We start from the raw sequence: 19065 nt of genomic DNA, 5'->3' as shown, positions 1-19065 counted from the left end.
TAATCTGAAAAGAATTGTACCACTACAAGTTTCTTTTGTGTCAAATAATTGAATAGTTATTCAGTTAGTTACTCTCTCCTGCAAATGAATTATGAGCTTTGTAAAAGATAAAACTTCTGCCAGAAGTCTCATTGATCTAAAATCACTTACTCCTCAACATAATAATATTCTCCCTCTCCCATAAAATAAATTATTTTAAAATCATTTGGATGAATTGTGTTTGTTTTTTGATACAGTGTTTTTAGCTTATACTACAATCCCATGAAACCTCAATTTATCTCTGAGAGTACTGTGATTCACACAGTCAAATGCCTTAGGTAGTTTGCAGAAAATACCAACCGGCACTATTTTGTTACTTAATGCCTGGAATATTTGGCGAATTAACATGTAAATGGCAGTCGATCAACTCCTCTGAAATCCGAACTATGATTTCCTGAGGATGTTATTGTTGCTATGGTGGGACACTATTCTGGAATACATCAGCTTCTTAAAAATTTTGGAAAATGTTAGTAGTGAAACAGGTCAGTAGTTATTGACATCTCTCGCCTATTACCTTCACATAGAGGGATTTAACAATGGCATGTTTCAATCTGCATGAAAAATTGCCTTGAATTAGTGATGCATTGCACGTTTAAGATAAGACAGGGCTTATTACATGGAACAAATCTTTAGTACTCTGTTGGAAACTTTCAGAATAAGTATTTATTTATTTATTTATTTTTAATTTCAGAAGAGGAGTTGCTGATACTTTTAGTGACTGAATTTTATGGAGTTGCTTTTTCAACAAGCTACTGTGATTTTTCTCTTGAACTGTTTGTCCCTATATTTTACACTAAATTTAAGAAATGATTATTATACGTATTTGCTACCTGTTGCACATCATTTATAGTATCTCCATTTAGTGATGTTATCATGTTCTGTGGCTGGCTGCCCTGTCTCTCATTTCACTACATTCCTTACATGTCCATTATAATTATCCGGGTTGTTATGCCGTGGTCGGTTGATGAATTCTGTGTCAATTCCCAACGTTTCATCCGGTGTGGTTCCCTGGCTGGAAAGCATGCTCCGCAACAGCTGATCGTTCCGTTTCTCCTCTTCTACAATTTCCCTGGCTGGAATTTACAAGCCCACTAGGAAGATACAGGAATACCTTAAGCCTGCCAAGGACGCTCGCAAACCATTGGAAAAAGCTGGAGTGTATAGGATCCCATGCAGCTGCTGAGATGTTTATGTGGGTACCACTAAAAGAACTGTTTCTAAACGTTTGGAAGAGCACAAGGGAAATTGTAGAAGAGGAGAAACGGAACGATCAGCTGTTGTGGAGCATGCTTTCCAGCCAGGGAACCACAATATTCGTTTCGAGGAGACGCAAGTGCTAGCGGCCACAAGCGGATATTACGAAAGGCTCTACAGGGAGGTAATCGAAATCACTAAACACCCAAATAATTTCAACCGAAAGGAGGAGGGCGTGAAATTAAACGGTATATGGATGCCGGTGTTAAAGAAGATGTGTACCACCCGTCCACTACTGGGTGATGGCAACTGCGATCGACGGTGACGGACAGCGACCAATTGCACTGACGTTTTCAAAACATGAAGTCACGCCGCGGCGCGGGCACGGAATTTAGTGGCAGTCAGTAGCGACCCAGTGGGTGTGTTGGACCTTCCATCGAGCTACGGACGCCCTTAAAGATGTCTCCCACAGTCGGAGACGAAACGTTGGGAACTGACACAGAATTCATCAACCGACCACGGCGTAACAGCCTGGATAATTATAATGGACATTATATTTCAGGCCATGAAAGTCTACATTTTAGTACATTCCTTACAGCCTTAAGTCTGCTGTTGGAATTACTATTTCTGACTTAATGTGTACATTCCTTAATTCAAAAAACTTTTCTTAGTAATTTTGAGTAGTTTTTTTTTTCCATGCTGCTTAATGTCCGTCCTGATTAGCATATGCATAAAGCTATTTTCCAATAATGACATGAATTCATCATGGAACAGATTAAACTTTATGTCAGCATTTGGTTCATTATAAATACCATCCCAAGTGATCTCTTGTAAACTGTTCTTAAGAAGATTTGTTCTGGAGTTGCAAATTATTCTGCCTGAACTCCACTGAGGAGTATCAAGGCACTACCTTGTTTATCTTCACTAACTGCGTATCACGGTCTGAGAGGGCATTTGCTACTACGTACCGTATGCAGTTATTTTCTTGCTTTGAGCTTTACCAAAGAAAACAGTATCAGTTAGGGTCCTACTGTCTTTATCCACCCACTTTGGAAAGTTAATTACTGGAATCAAATTTCAGGTTTCCAGATAATTTTACCTACTAGACAAGAATCTTTTAGAAAACTGCACTGATATCACCACAGACTATTAACTACTTGCTGCTGTCCAGCACATAGCATGGTAAGGAATCAAAATTACTCATTAACAGTGCAAAATTTCTTGATGAGGATGTATATACAGCTACAATTAAAAGTGAACTGTTTTTAAATATTAATTTGCAAGCACATGCTTCTATGTGCTGATCACTACAAAATCTACTTGTCTCAATGCTTTTGCATTTTATTGTACCAGCAGTGTTAACTGTAATTTACAACCACTTGTCAGAATACGCTGATACTTTGTACAATGAGTGGCTGAAAAGGAATATCTTACTTAGTTTTGAACATTTCAGGATTTGCTATTTCGTATCTGATGTCTTCTGCCAACCTATTAAAGACTTTTGCACCAGAATATAGAACGTCATAGTGCTCACAAAACAGGGACACACAGTATACGTGGAAAAACTTAACTTCTAGCATTCTGGAAGCAAATTTCACATTCTGTCCTCAATTCCCTTTATTACGAACCAAGAATATCATTTAAAATTACATATAAATTGGCACATGAGTGTATGATTTCAAATGGTTCAGAAGAGGCTTCTGCAAAAAGTTTAGTATTAGCTTGATGTACCGCTCATCCTATACTGCTGACATAGAAATGAGAAAAATATCACTGTCTAAGAGATGATGTGAATGCTTGGAAAGTGATGGTACTGTTAATCTTTCTAATATTTGCAGTGTATGTATCCAACCACAAATTTGCACAGTGAATTTCTATTGTAAAGTACCATAAGTTTCCATACGATACACAGGAACCTACACAAGAACATGTGAACATTAATACTGGTGAGATCATATGTCTTTAACAACAAATATGATGTATCACACAGCAACTTTGGTCACAAGCCTTTTTTAGGTGTGTTTTAGCCTTTTAGTGAAACAAGGCTCTTTGACGAGCAAGGTGCCCCTCATCGTAGAAGAATATCTTATAAGATTAAAAAATAAGCATTTTTTTCAATACAATGTAACTGGATAGATAAAAAAAATCTACTCACCAAGCTGTGGCAGGAAACCACACACATAAAAGAAGGTTATATTTATGTAAGCTTTCGGAGCCAATGACTCTTCCTTCTGGCAGAGGGGTTGAAGGGGAAGGAAAAAGGGTGAAGGAAAATGACTGAAGAGGTTTAGAAAAAAAGGTAGATTTTGGAAAAATCACTGAGAACCACAGGTTGGGGGAGACTTACCAGACAGGGCGAGAAGAAAAGACTGGTTGTTGCGGACAGCACTGGATGAGGTTTGAAAACATAAGGGATTGAAGGTGGAAGACAGGATAATATGCAAGACAGAGATTATTGCTAAACCAGTGTGCATGAGTTAACAAGGAAAAAAAAAAAAAAAAAAAGCCAAGTGCACTGAACGTAACAGAGGTGGGAGGGGGACGGCAAAAATCAAGAGATCAGAAAATGAAAGATGTAGAAAACTGAAACGGAGTGAACAAAGTAGTAGCTGCTGTGAAGAAATGCTGAGACAGAAGAAATTAACATAAATTAAGGCAAGGCGGGTGGTGAGAACCAAGGACACATTGTAGCACTAGTTATCACCCGCAGAGTTCTGAAAAAGTGGTGTCCGGGGGAAGAATTCAGATGGCGCGTGTGATGAAACAGCCACTGACGTCATGACTGTTATGTTGTAGAACATGCTCTGCAACAAGATATTGTGTGTTGCTGGTACACACCCTCTTTCTAAGCTCATTTATCCTAACTGATAACTTGGTGCCAGTCATGACAATCTAAAAGGCCGAACAGTGTTTACATAACAGCTGGTATAAGATGCGGCATGATTTTAGGAAGTCATGGCCTTGTCAAAACAGCTGATTAATACTTGAAACACCAGGATGTTTTGATGGCCCGGGAAATCTGCTTTGAACTTGGCTCTTGGGGTAATAATGTCCAGGGAAGGCTGAGGTGAGAATAGTGGTGCATTGCTGTAAAGACTCTGCATCCAAACAAATATGTTTGCCTCAAATGCCAATGCTGTATGGGAGAGAATATTTGACATGAAAAGGTTGGTAACTGTCCAAATGTAAGTACTGTTGTTTGTTAGTAGGTTTAATGTGGACAAATGTGTGTGGTTGGCCTCAGGTAAGGCGAGATCAACATCAAGTGGCATGATACTTGGAATAGGGTCATGTGAAATTTAACTGAGGGAAGGAATTAGGGATTCCGGGAATTTTAACAGGTCATCCTCACCTCACCTCCTTGATACTAATCTTGTCCTCACTGGAGGCCAGCTACACACTATGTCCACATTAAACCTACTAACAAGAAACAGTGCTCACATTTTGACAGTTGCTATCCATTTCATGTCAAACATTCTCTCCCATACTGCCCTGCCATTGGCAAATGCATTTGTTTGAATGCAGACTCTTTACACCAACATACCAACATTCTCACCTCAGCCCTCACTGTATGTAATCACCCCATGAGCCTAGTTCAAAAGCAGATTTTCCAGGCCATCACGTACAATTCTGGAACTGCTGATCCCTCCAAAAAACAACTTCAGAGGACACCACTTGTCACTCAGTGTTATCATGGTCTTGAATGTATTAATCAGCTATTTCAACAAGGCCATGACTTCCCAAAATCATGCCTGAATGAGATCCATTCTGTCTGAGATTTTGCCCTCCACACCTGAAACAGCTTTCCATCAACCTCCCAAACTCCACAATATCCTTTTCAGTCCCTATGCTCCTTCTGCACCCATCTCCCTACTCTATGGCTCCTACGCCTGTGACCGCCTCCACTGAAGACTTGCCCTACGCACCCTCCTACCATCATCTACACAAGCCCACTAAATACAAAAACATATACTATCAAAGGGAGAGCCACCTGTGAAACAACATGTCACATAACAGCTGTTATGCAAACACTGTTTGGTCTTTTATATTGGCATGACTAGCACCAAGTTATCAGTTAGGATAAATGGGCACAGGCAGAGGGTGTATACTGGCAACAAACAATATCCTGTTGCAGAGCATACTCTACAACATGACAGTCATGACCTCAGTGCCTGTTTCATCACAGGTGTCATTTAGCTTTCTCCCCAGACACCAGATTCTCAGAACTCCACAGGTGGGAACTAGGGCTACAACTTGTCCTCAGTTCTCGCCACGTACCAGGTCTTAATTTACATTAATTTTTCCCGTCTCAGCATTTCTTCACCGTAACTACTTCTTTCTTCACTCTGTTTTAGTTTTCTACATCTTTCATTTTCTGACTTGTCTATTTTTCCCCCGCCCACCTCGGTTACATTCAGTGCACCTACCTTTTCACTCTTATTAACTCATGCATGATGGTTTAGCAGTAATCTCTGTCTTGCATTTTCTCCTGTCTTCCACCTTAAGCTCTTAGGTTTTCAAATTGTGTCTCGTGCAGTCCCCAGCAATCAGTCTTTCCTTGTCATCCTGTCCAGTAAGTCTCCCCTAATGGGTGGTTCTGGGTGACTTTTCCAACATCTAACCCTTTTCCTAAACCTCGCAAGTCCTTTTCCCTCACCCTTCTTCCTTCCCCTACAACCCTTCTGCCAGAAGAGGTAGCCACTGGCTCCAAAACCTTCCATAAGTATAACCTTCTTTTATGTGTGTATTCTCCTGCTGCCAACTGGTAAGTACATTTTTTTATCTGTCGAATTAAATTACAAGATTCTGAGTACAATGACAGCAGAATATTAACAAGACACCATAATCACAGTGAAAGTTCCAAATAATGACACTCCAATAATGCATGTCTGTCAGTAAGTGTGAGTGTCTACACAGACTTGTCAGGCAGGCTGTCTAGTAGTAAACGAAAGCTCATGGGATTGAATCCCTGTCATACCATAACACATTTCAGTCTGCTTTTTACCTAACCTTCACCTCTCTATGATGTGAAGATTCACCAGCAGCAACATGCAGTTTAGATTCCACATTAAACTGTAGGTTTCCTTTTTCCAGTAAGATTACTGACATAGATTAGGGACAAATGTCACAGAGGTTTCGTCCAACTGGACTTGCCCCATGTCATTGGGCCATATGGAAACATTATTACTATTAAATTATTTTTGGCATTTTTGACCATTTAAATTCATTTTACCATTGTGAATCCTTATATCAATAATTGAATTTATGAAGTGCATTCAATCAGGAAAGCCCCATCAACTATAGCTCTGCTGCAATGATTGGCATAAACACAGTGCAAGTGTCCTCAACATACAGAAATCAGTGATTTACAACTTATTTCTTTCCATGAGATTTTTATCAGACTTACAGTTAATACACAGAACAAGACCAAACAGCACATTAGTTATCTCTAAACATTTCATAACAAAAATATACCTAAAAACAAAGATGATGTGACTTACCAAATGAAAGTGCTGGCAGGTCGACAGACACACAAACGAACACAAACATACACACAAAGTTCAAGCTTTCGCAACAAACTGTTGCCTCATCAGGAAAGAGGGAAGGAGAGGGAAAGACGAAAGGATGTGGGTTTTAAGGGAGAGGGTAAGGAGTCATTCCAGTCCCGGGAGCGGAAAGACTTACCTTAGGGGGAAAAAGGGGCGGGTATACACTCACACACAAACACATATTCCTTTCGTCTTTCCCTCTCCTTCCCTCTTTCCTGATGAGGCAACAGTTTGTTGCGAAAGCTTGAATTTGGTTGTATGTTTGTGTTCGTTTGTGTGTCTGTTGACCTGCCAGCACTTTCATTTGGTAAGTCACATCATCTTTGTTTTTAGGTATATTTTTCCTATGTGGAATGTTTCCTCCTTTCATAACAAAAGTTTGATAAATACCTGCCATTTGCAAGAAGTTGTTGAATCCACCGACGTGTGATGAACATTATCTTGTGATCTTATTTTACTCAGGTACAAATTTCAATCATGCTGCAGGTAAGTACAAACACTGGTAAAAATGTGACTAACTGGATTTGGCAAGTGTAACTGTCAATGGGCAGTTTTTCAAATAGATCAGCTGTACTGTTATGAGAAATTCTCTGCCGCCATAATTATTAATCTTTAAGTAGAACACGCTCAGTGGACCCAAAACCCACTTCTTTTTTTATGTACATGTAGACTATACCTTTGTTGTATTTCCCCATACCACTCAGAGTTTGAATTTTTTTCCTACCCCATATCAGCTCTCTTCTCCTAAAGATTAAGTTAACATACGAATATGAGTTGTCTTCCTCAACACTGTACTCCAAAGAAAACACTGAGTTAATGTGACATAAGTATATAGGAAAAACTGATTCACACTACTATCTATCCCTATGATATTAACTTCCAACAGGTGGTTCAGTGCAAATGGAGTACATCAAGTTTTAATGAACTGGACCCACACATTTTCTGATCCAATAAGATTATCCATAGGTGAGACCATCTTTCGAGTCCACCTTTCACCTATGATGTTTCACTGTGCAGGAAATTTGCTGCCTAGTTTCTGTTAGCCTATAATATCAAAATGGATATGAAAGCATTTTTCTGTAACTCTGCACTGCATTTAGAGCTTCATTTATTAAGATTTCTACTGAGTTTATATCAGATATATTAGCCTGAAAACTGCTGTGACAACAATAGCTGTAACTACACAGCTTCTGTGACATCTACAGACTGTGTGCAATGTTTCTCCACTACAGGTATGAACTCGACAGCTTAACATCCCACTCAGAATGACCCTCCATAATGGGGTCAGATGTGACTATTGTGTGTACATCATTACTGCTTTGAATAAGAAGCTTCATAATCATGTACTAACGATAGCGCCTGGTTGATGTAGCTATCCTTCTTGGTACCTCAATTTCTTTCTTTTAACAGATCAGTGTTTCTTGTGCCATCAAACACTTTCTTGGTTTAAGCTTCTTTTTCCTGGTACACTGCCTGCCAGTCCAGTGACAAATCTTTTTATTTGCACAAAACTTACAATTTCATAGCTTACTTTGCCTGTCTTAGTTCTAATTACTTCAGCTGCACCTTCATTATTTAGAATTTCCTCTTAGCAACTCTGAACTAAATGTTCATTAACACCATGTCATTGCGTTCTAAAAATCTAGGACCTTTTTGCCTCTTTCTTGATCCAAATATACCAGCTCATTTTCAGTTTAGGTTGGTGCCTCCTGCTCAAGCACTGAAGTCTTCCATTAACATGTTTCTTTGTTATTCTGAGCAGTTCCTCAATTAGATCATACATATCTGAATTTTGCCATTTTTTCTGTTAGTTGGTGCAAAAGAAACTTGTATTGCATATAGATTTACAAGACTAGCCTTGAGTTTTATCATCAGTACTCAAAAATAAACATGATAGGTATGAACCAAAGTGTACTTCCATTTACCCCTTAGAATAAGTGTCCCATCTGATTCTGATTTTTCTTTTCTAACAAAAACTGCTGATCAGGCATATATTCACAACTCTGCTGTCATACAACTGTCACTGGATGTTAACAAATTGTGTGTAACAAATGACAGATTCCACAAGAATTATCTAAACATAAGTTGACAATGTGCAAGAGATATTATTTTTAATACTGAATGCCATGTATGCAGTAGATAAACTGAATCACGTATGCCATATGACTGTGAACAAACCGCCAGTCAAGTAAATGACCTGATCCTACTTCATTAAGACAATATAGAATGTGGCACAACATCAGTAAGAAAAGACTACATGGTAAGTTTCTCACTCAGAAATCACTTTTGAAAGCTGACTGTTTATGATAGGATCATATTATGCCCTGTGTCAGAAGGAGAAATGTCTATGAGAACATTTCAAATTTTGACAGTGTCAAGAATGCAGTCTACCAAAACTAACATTTATTGTTCAACAGTATTGCTGTTCATGTTAGCTGATATCCCCCACCTGTTTTGAGAATTGGAATTGGTGGGTTCAGACTGACCAGACTCAATCCCATGTAGGATCTCAATGGCCTCATGCAACTAGCACCAGAGAGGACAGAAATATTTTTCATTCTGCCATGCAGGATCATACAGCCTCATCATGTGTCTCAAATCAGGAAATGGGCTTCTTTGCAGCAGAGCAAGTATCCATAAGGACAGTACAATGATGCATGGAGCATCACAACATAAGCATAATGACCATTATTGTGGCTTGCCTTGATGTGCCAACAAATAGAAGCATTGACAGTGGTGCATTCATTGACACCAATGGATGCAGGAGAGGCACCATGTCACGTTTGCAAATCTGATTCACACAGCTGATAATATATATGGGCAGCAGCTGTTATGTTACTATGGGAAGGTCGGTAGCTGTGCCCTATCTTCAAAGTCTCCATGAAATATTTTTCACCAAGTTAGCACAAGAGTGTTTCCTGACCTATCTTAATAATGAGGATGTTTGACTGTTACACTGGCAGAGGATGTTTGACTGTTACACTGACCAGCACACTCCATAGATCTATCACCCACTGAAAACATCTGGCCATGGATCGCTGAGAGACTGGGACACAGCACAAAAAGATTACTCCTTCTCAACTCGTAGATTGCTGTGAATCCTTTTTTTGCCTGTTTCTTGGTTTCCATTCCATTCTGAGAGCTAGTTGTGTGAGGCTAAAGTTAGCATTAGATTCACATTGCAAAATCCTGTTATTATTATTGTGATGAAGAAACTCTGCTTTGAATGTAAAGCAGAGTATTTGGAGTGCTGTAAATACACAGTAAGTGAAAGCTTAAAACTGTGTGGCAAACAAGAGTTTAAATATCACATCCGTGAGTTTCACGTTACCATCTGTGGTATCAAGCACACCTCCCAGATGGATTCAAAGCTTCAAATTGCCATAGTTTTCTTCATTCTCCTTCCACACTCCACTGAGGCACTTCCATGGTGCAGTGAGACTAGCACCTTTGAGAGAATGGATACAGCAGGGAGTTAGTTACCCACAGTCTCACAGTTGTTGCAGAGAATGAATTCTCTTACAGTTCAAGGAGTTCACATAGAGTCAACTGTGTATGATAGATCCAAACTATAACCTGGATCCAGACACAAGCCTGGAAGCACTAATCTCACAGTGCTATGGGAGAGCTACTGTAGAGTTTGAAAGGACGTAAATGGGCACCCTGACAAGCTGGAGCTTAGAGTAAGTCCCCGAGGGAGTCTCGGATGGCAGTTATAGTAAAACACAACCTGTGAGTCCTGATCCTACATACAATTTTAATTTTACATATATAATCAACACAAATAATACACATACAGTACGGGAACACATTCTCAGTAACAAGTATGAGGCTGCAGAAAAGTGAGTCACTCATCTGTAAACAATCTCTTGAATGCGCTAGTCCTCAGCAAAGTTTGGAAAGAAAGGAAAGAAGCTTGAAAATGATCAGTGAAGTACACTCAGATCGTGCAACTGGTTGCACATTGCCCATAAAAGAAAGAGAGCCTAGTTCAAACCCCAATCAAGCACACAGTTGTGATATGCCACATGAAATCTGCATAATTTTATCTCCAAATAAAGCAAAGGAACTCATCTTCCCACAAATATATACTTAGCGATTAAAACCACTGCATGATATATGTACCTGAACTTTGAATTCTCTGGTCTCTGTCAATTTAGCAGTGGTAATTTGATAAACTGTAATATTTTGGCACATACCCTGTGAAAGCTTTTTTAATATGTTTCCACTATTAAGATCCATTTATCCAACTCATGCAAAGTCCTAATGATTGAAGTGTCAAGAAGACCACTCACTGAAAATAGAAGAGTTGAGATGTCAATGAATCCTTTAAGGGGAGAAGGAAGACAAGTGGGCCTCAAAAATTCGATTTTTAGATTTTAGCATATTTGAAACGACTGGTCTTTCCTGCGTGAAACAATTTTAGTTTTATATAAATATGACAATTTTTCTGTGAGGTATGATGGTTTTCCTGACACTCTGCGCGATCTGGCATTTAAATGCCACACCTTCCTTTTTGTGCCATGCAGAGATAATGCGCAGCATTTAATTAAATGAAATTAAATTAAATCCTCATTTAGAGACCTTTGTAAACATACCTTGTTGAAGAAATGTCTTCACGGGAAAACACAAAATTTAAATGCATGTGTGAATTCTGTCATTTAGAGCCAGTTACTGAAAACTGTATTTGTTCAGCTTACAACCCTCAAATTTGGTGTTTATGATGATATTTTATGCTTCAATGATGGTGTAATTAGAAAACTGGATGTTTTGGAATTATTGGGCATAAAATCTAGTGGAAATGCTGCAAAATCCTTGGTGCAAATAGATAAAGAGAGAATCCTCAAAGCAGACATTGATAATTTAAAATGCACAAAAGAAGTCAGACAGAAAGGTAGAGGGACCAAGAGAAGAAAAGAAGACCAGTACGATTCAGATGATGCTCAGTATGGTGCAGGAAAATATTAGCGGTAAGTAATTCTCATCAATAACTATACTATAATTGCAATATTAAACTTTAAACGGATTTTTCTCAAAACTACTTTTTTTTTTACTTTCAGGTACCATTATTTGATAAGCTAATGGGGTTAGAAACATGAAATTTGGTCAATTTGTACTGCAGATGCTAATACGTTATTGCAAGTAAATTGAGAACCACCAAACAATCATAAACTGTTTTATAATAATTAATGTAGAAAAAAAGTTAAATTTTACTAATGAAAAAATAATTTTTTTATTAAAAACCATAAGAGGTATTATGTTCATTTTACTTGTTAATTGAGGCATGTATGTTATATATATGCAGTAAAAATTTCATTGTTTCATCACTTACAATTCTTTTGAAAAGTGTACCTATTCAAAGGGTAAAATAGCACTGGCAGAATAGGGATAAAAATTGCCTTCCATCTCCCCTTAATGATTTAAAGTACACACTCACAGCTGTGCACCTTACATTGTGCCAGCTGAACATGCAATGTCAGTTCCGATAGTGGTATTGTATTGTGTGTGTGTGTGTGTGTGTGTGTGTGTGTGTGTGTGTGTGTGTGTGTGTGTGTGTGTGTGTAGGGGGGAGGGGGGGGGGGTTACCGGGCACGCACACATGCGATCTTCCTCTTTAAGGGACTTTTCCAAAAACAAGCACGTTTTCAATCTTTTTTTGTACATCTGTGAGTGTCTCAATGCTTATATTATTTGCTAAGTGGTCTCCTTTCTGCTTAAATTATTTACATTTTGCCAGAAGTTTCCTTATCCAAGTCTCAAGCATAATAACACAGAGACACTACAACTATAATCATAATCTATATATTGAAATGATTTTAGACATAAAAATCAACTTACTACGTAACTTATAAAATTTATTCTCTGAATTTTAAAATTCTACTATGTATTCTGATATGTTGTGAAACTGAAATACTAACCCCAGTATCTGCTGTGAGAGGCCTGTCAATGGTGTGATTATTCACATCTAATTCTGAGTGAGTCACAATACTTGTGAATGAGTTGTCACAATGTGACACAGACTCCAGAATACTATCATCAGTAGTGAACAATATAGTCTGTAAAAAAATAGTGTTCATGTCACATACAAAAAATTGAAAGCAAGATAAATACAAATCTCAATTTTAAAATGTACATAAATTTGGAGAATCTGGAACATGGATAGTTAAGGCTGCGGGAAAACAGGTGTGTTTCAGACATCTAACATAATTAGAAGCCAATAAATATTATATGAGCCAACTAATATAGAAAAAAAAAAATATTTTAAGAGATGATAGAATTGGACATTCCAAGCAAAAAAGTTCAATCAAACATATTCTCTGCTGCAAAAGGTTTTGGAGAACAATACTTGTTAATCTTAATGACTAAAAAAGTTTATTTTATAATTTGTCTGTCTGTGTTAGTCATTATTATTAGATCATAATTTATTTATCAAGTTACAAATTTACTGCTGTCCAAAACAAAATTTAAAATATTCACAATTAATCTGATAGAATTCAATCAAGTTTCAAGAACACCATCATTAATTTTAATGCACTTTTGCAGGCTTATGGGAATATGTTTCACTGCTTGTTTTAGTACATGTCTTCATTCATTTATAAAGATTGCAGTAGCCTAGTAGTTCATCTCACACTTCAATTGTTTTCTATATAATTCTGCCTTCAACCAATTCATAAACCAAAATCTATAGATGTTAGTTCATGAGACAATGGAGGCCACATAACAGTACTGTTATAATCAGTCCACTGATTATGGACAGCAAAGCCTAACATGTGTGATGGATTCGGAGGACACGCAAGCATGTTTCAATTCATGTGACCAACAGTATATCCTGTAATTGTTGGACTAATAGTGTCCTGTCATTCATTTCTTCACAATAACAGGATCTATTTTGGCAGTATTACTGCCCACAACAGAGAAACAAACTTGGAATTTGGTTTCCGTTGTATGATGTCAAGCTGTCCTGATTAAGTGACTAGTCATAACGTGTGCTATTGATTTTATCCAGCGTACATTAGGATTCATTCATCAGACAATAGTTTTCACAACACATCATGGCTGGTATTTAACCAAAAGCTCAAGTTATGCATCACTGACTCCAATGTGGAGATGTTGCACATGGTGCAGCTAGATGAAATGGTTACAAGCATCCTGTGAATAATGTTCAAAGAATATTGGAACATGCACAAAGTTGTCACATAAGAGTATCAAATTATTTACAGCATTTCCGTAAACTAAGATAAAGTGAGATAAGGACATTAAAAAATTAGATGAATGAGTTATTCCCTAAAAAGATACGTTAGCACAGTAAAAATTACTTTATTCTAAATAAAACTGTCACTACTATACATTGCTGAAACATCATCACAAGAGGTCATTCACTCCAGTACCTCATCATAAAACTACAGCACTGCTTCTTCTTGAATTTGTTTCTGCTGTTTTAAATACACTCCTGGAAATGGAAAAAAGAACACATTGACACCGGTGTGTCAGACCCACCATACTTGCTCCGGACACTGCGAGAGGGCTGTACAAGCAATGATCACACGCACGGCACAGCGGACACACCAGGAACCGCGGTGTTGGCCGTCGAATGGCACTAGCTGCGCAGCATTTGTGCACCGCCGCCGTCAGTGTCAGCCAGTTTGCCGTGGCATACGGAGCTCCATCGCAGTCTTTAACACTGGTAGTATGCCGCGACAGCGTGGACGTGAACCGTATGTGCAATTGACGGACTTTGAGCGAGGGCGTATAGTGGGCATGCAGGAGGCTGGGTGGATGTACTGCCGAATTGCTCAACACGTGGGGCGTGAGGTCTCCACAGTACATCGATGTTGTCGCCAGTGGTCGGCGGAAGGTGCACGTGCCCGTCGACCTGGGACCGGACCGCAGCGACGCACGGATGCACGCCAAGACCGTAGGATCCTACGCAGTGCCGTAGGGGACCGCACCGCCACTTCCCAGCAAATTAGGGACACTGTTGCTCCTGGGGTATCAGCGAGGACCATTCGCAACCGTCTCCATGAAGCTGGGCTACGGTCCCGCACACCGTTAGGCCGTCTTCCGCTCACGCCCCAACATCGTGCAGCCCGCCTCCAGTGGTGTCGCGACAGGCGTGAATGGAGGGACGAATGGAGACGTGTTGTCTTCAGCGATGAGAGTCGCTTCTGCCTTGGTGCCAATGATGGTCGTATGCGTGTTTGGCGCCGTGCAGGTGAGCGCCACAATCAGGACTGCATACGACCGAGGCACACAGGGCCAACACCCGGCATCATGGTGTGGGGAGCGATCTCCTACACTGGCCGTACACCACTGGTGATCGTCGAGGGGACAGTGAATAGTGCACGGTACATCCAAACCGTCATCGAACCCATCGTTCTACCATTCCTAGACCGGCAAGGGAACTTGCTGTTCCAACAGGACAATGCACGTCCGCATGTATCCCATGCCACCCAACGTGCTCTAGAAGGTGTAAGTCAACTACCCTGGCCAGCAAGATCTCCAGATCTGTCCCCCATTGAGCATGTTTGGGACTGGATGAAGCGTCGTCTCACGCGGTCTGCACGTCTAGCACGAACGCTGGTCCAACTGAGGCGCCAGGTGGAAATGGCATGGCAAGCCGTTCCACAGGACTACATCCAGCATCTCTACGATCGTCTCCATGGGAGAATAGCAGCCTGCATTGCTGCGAAAGGTGGATATACACTGTACTAGTGCCGACATTGTGCATGCTCTGTTGCCTGTGTCTATGTGCCTGTGGTTCTGTCAGTGTGATCATGTGATGTATCTGACCCCAGGAATGTGTCAATAAAGTTTCCCCTTCCTGGGACAATGAATTAATTCACGGTGTTCTTATTTCAATTTCCAGGAGTGTATAATCAAATTTATCTTTATTGATATTAACTTTTATAAATCTGAAATGAATAAAGGTGCCTTGTTTTTGCCCAACATGAAGGAGTAACAGAAGTGGGAACTGATACAAGGATACACTGTCATTATTCCAAAGTTGGATGATTCTTACGTAAATTATTTAAAATGGGATGTAGTGAAACTCTACTTTTCATTATCAGCTATGACCTTCTCTGCTGATTCTCTGGGTAATAAATCTTTTTTGTAATAATGAGGCCACTATGAATTAAAATGTCCACTTCAATAGCTGAGTGGTCAGCTTGGTTGATTGTCACAAGAAGGATTTGGGTTCGATTCCTAATACAGCCAGCAACTTTTCCTTGGTAGGAGGATTGGAACAGGGTGCACTTAGCCTTATGAGGCCACAGCAAGCAAGTGGACATGTTTTAGGTTTCATCCCCATCTGATCGTCTCTAAATTTAAATAAAATTTTGCACAGATAAGCCAAATACAACAAAAACTAATTTTTTTGTGCATTGAGTTCAAATGTCACTGTTAAAAGGTTTTAGAAGACGTTCAGTGGAGGGCTACTAAAAACAAAGCATAACGACATCATGGTAACAGACAGAAGCAGTCATACTGGTGACAGAGCAGAGTGTCATAAGAAAGCCCAGTTACAATATAAACACTAAATACTCAGCCACTGATGTAGCAGAAAAAGAGCATCTGAAAGATGAAGTTATGAAAATGAAGCCAATAGGAGAGGTGGCTGCATCAGAAAACAAGTACACATGATGTCAGCATGCAGAAAGTACCAGCATAAATACTACATCTTTCTTAATCAGTGACCTCAGTCACAGCTGTCATGTGATGCAGGGGAGTCTATTTCAGTCGACCCTACGTGTGCCTGGTCATCTATGGCCTTTTACAGAGTCGCAAGCCTTGCTTGAAGAACTCTGTCACCCTACACTGCAGTGTCAAGTTCTGGGTCATCACTGATGAGATACAAGAGTGTCACCAACTTGCTGGCCTACTGGAGGTTTGACCAGCGGGCCAAGAAGCTGTTAGCCATCCACCCTTGTGAGGAGGACATACTTTTGTTGCTCACCTCATTCCTGTAACCAACAATGACACTGCCGGCCTCTGACTCCTAACTGGAGGCTGCAGGTCAAACTCTACATGAAAACGAGTACTTCAGGTTGGGATAGAGGGCGAGTCTCCCAGATATACATCTTCGATGTCAATGACAGTACTTTGGAGATCAGCTCACAGAGCTGCTGTTCATCACTTTCCATCACAAGCCACGCAAGCTTCGACACCTCAGGGGCACTGACTGGACATGACGTAATGGCTATCACATGAGTTGTTCTCTGCACAGCAGTACTACCGTGTGGACACCTACCCATTACAGCTGAACAGATCCATATGCTGCTGGACTGACTGAGCTACCAGCACTTGGGAAGGCAATCCTGTATTGCAGGAGTCTGGGACCAGACCAACGTATCTGGTGTCAGCAAGTGGTTGCCAGTGGTAGAAACGTCAATGCCTGATGCCACACCCACACGTCTATAGCAAGAGCAGCAGCTGACATCATCTGTGCAACTCCACTGTAAGATCAACAACTATGGATTTCAGTTCACTAAGATGAAGTGTGGTGAGTGACTAATATTTGTTGGCCTTCATCTTGTGTCTTTGGAAGTGCCTGTGTGTGTGGTGAGTGACTAATATTTGTTGGCCTTCATCTTGTGTCTTTGGAAGTGCCTGTGTTGAGCCTTAAGGACCTCCACAGCATGCCAAAAGTGCCATTTCCTAGGCAGCAAGAACCTACGGATTTGTCTTTGTTGCATGGGAATACTAGGGAGGTTTATCTATAGCCAGTGAGATGTCAGTATTCCAATTTGTCTGCACATGATCTGCCATGTGTTCAAACTGTGCCAGCTACATGCAGTTTGTGTAGGTGGTTTAGTCATCAGGCACAGTGTTGCACAGAGTCTTGTTGGGCCATGAAATGGTGCAAAGATTAAGTGGAGTTTGTTTTTATTTGAATACTGGATGACCTGTATCCATATTTTTCTTGTATAATGGCGGATGAAGGTCACACGAACATTAAACACAAACAGTGACTTTGAACAAAATGGTGGGAGCCCTGAGAGGCATATAGCCACACTCTTGGAGACTAGAGCAAGATAACACAATATTGCATAAGAGCATAGAGAAATGGGAAGCAGCTGCTGGGCAAGCAAGTACATTCTGATTCAGGGGAGACCAAAGCTGTGTTGAGTACATCTGACCCATCCGTTGATCCCACACCAGCTAACCTTATAGCATCATTTTTTGTGAAATGCAATTGAGGATGTATCTGCTTTTATTGACGATGTGAAGTCTGCCACAAAAATGGGAAAATAGTCAGAGGAAATGACCTTAAATATTGCTAAATTGCAGTTTGTAGGCAATGCGAAAATGTGTGTTATGTTAACATAAGACTATTATTAAGGCCATAATGTATGAAAGCTGCCTACCGGTCTTGTCCAGCATTATTATAAACAGAAAAGTGCAATGTTTTCCAGAGAGAAACTCAGTCGTTATTGCAGAAACACAGTGAGTCTAGTGAAGTCTATCTTTGACAGAATTAGGAAATTGAATGCCCACATATATTAGCTAATGTGCAAAGCAGATGTCAACAGAGTCATCCTGTGTGAGGCAGAGGATAGAGTCCAAGATGTGTTTGTAAGGTGTATTTCTGCCGAAATGTCAAGAAGGTCAAAATGGAGAATCCAAGTGATTTACCTGCTGCCATTAGGAGAATATCAACATTGCTACATGGAGGCAGAGTGTGACTGTGGTGTTTTCTCAGCTGGGATAAAGCATTACATGCGTGGGCCTATGAGCCACACAGGGAGCAATGTCATCATCCAGAATGTTATGAATATGGGGAGGTAGGCCACAAGGTGTAAGATTTCTGTAAGAAAATGGGACAGGCAACGTCTGAATAATCAGTCATCAAATGAGAACAGGGATGCCTCATCCATCACACACCACTATCAATAAAAAATGAGACTGCAAAAACATATGCAGAGGGAGAGTGCAGCTTGGTAGGCAAAGTGGATGAAGATGAACATACATTTGGAGTGGACACAGGGGCTCATGTGTCTGTTGTCAGTATGGATGTCTTGAGCAGAAAGAGATTGAATTCTCCACAGTATGGATTGTGTGGAGTGAATGACAATGTTGTGAGGCCACTGGGGCAACACAGCTCAGTTTTAGCATGGGAATTAAGGTTTTTTTTGGAACTAATGAAGAAGTGGATAAGTCACACTGCCTTGTAAGCAGAACCATAGTACACATCCGTGATGTGGATGGAGATTTCATGGTTCCTGTCAACCTCAATATTTTGGTGTGAACAAAGTGAATCTGCCAAAAGGTCTGTTGAGTGCTA

At 40.1% G+C, this 19065-nt stretch overlaps 1 protein-coding gene across 1 annotated transcript in view; it reads right to left on the bottom strand.

Annotated features, from left to right (window-relative positions):
* Nucleotides 1-19065, bottom strand: part of LOC126094461 (katanin-interacting protein-like) — a 338835-nt gene that overhangs the window by 161636 nt on the left and 158134 nt on the right. Inside the window, exon 7 of the mRNA XM_049908844.1 lies at nucleotides 12701-12838. Coding sequence (XP_049764801.1) covers nucleotides 12701-12838 — 138 coding nt within the window. The remainder of the gene's footprint in view (nucleotides 1-12700; nucleotides 12839-19065) is intronic.

The sequence above is a fragment of the Schistocerca cancellata genome, chromosome 8 (assembly GCF_023864275.1).
Source record: "Schistocerca cancellata isolate TAMUIC-IGC-003103 chromosome 8, iqSchCanc2.1, whole genome shotgun sequence".
NCBI classification, from domain to species: domain Eukaryota; kingdom Metazoa; phylum Arthropoda; class Insecta; order Orthoptera; family Acrididae; genus Schistocerca; species Schistocerca cancellata.
Note: the sequence above shows the minus strand (reverse complement) of the source record. Positions and strands in the feature narration are given on the sequence as shown.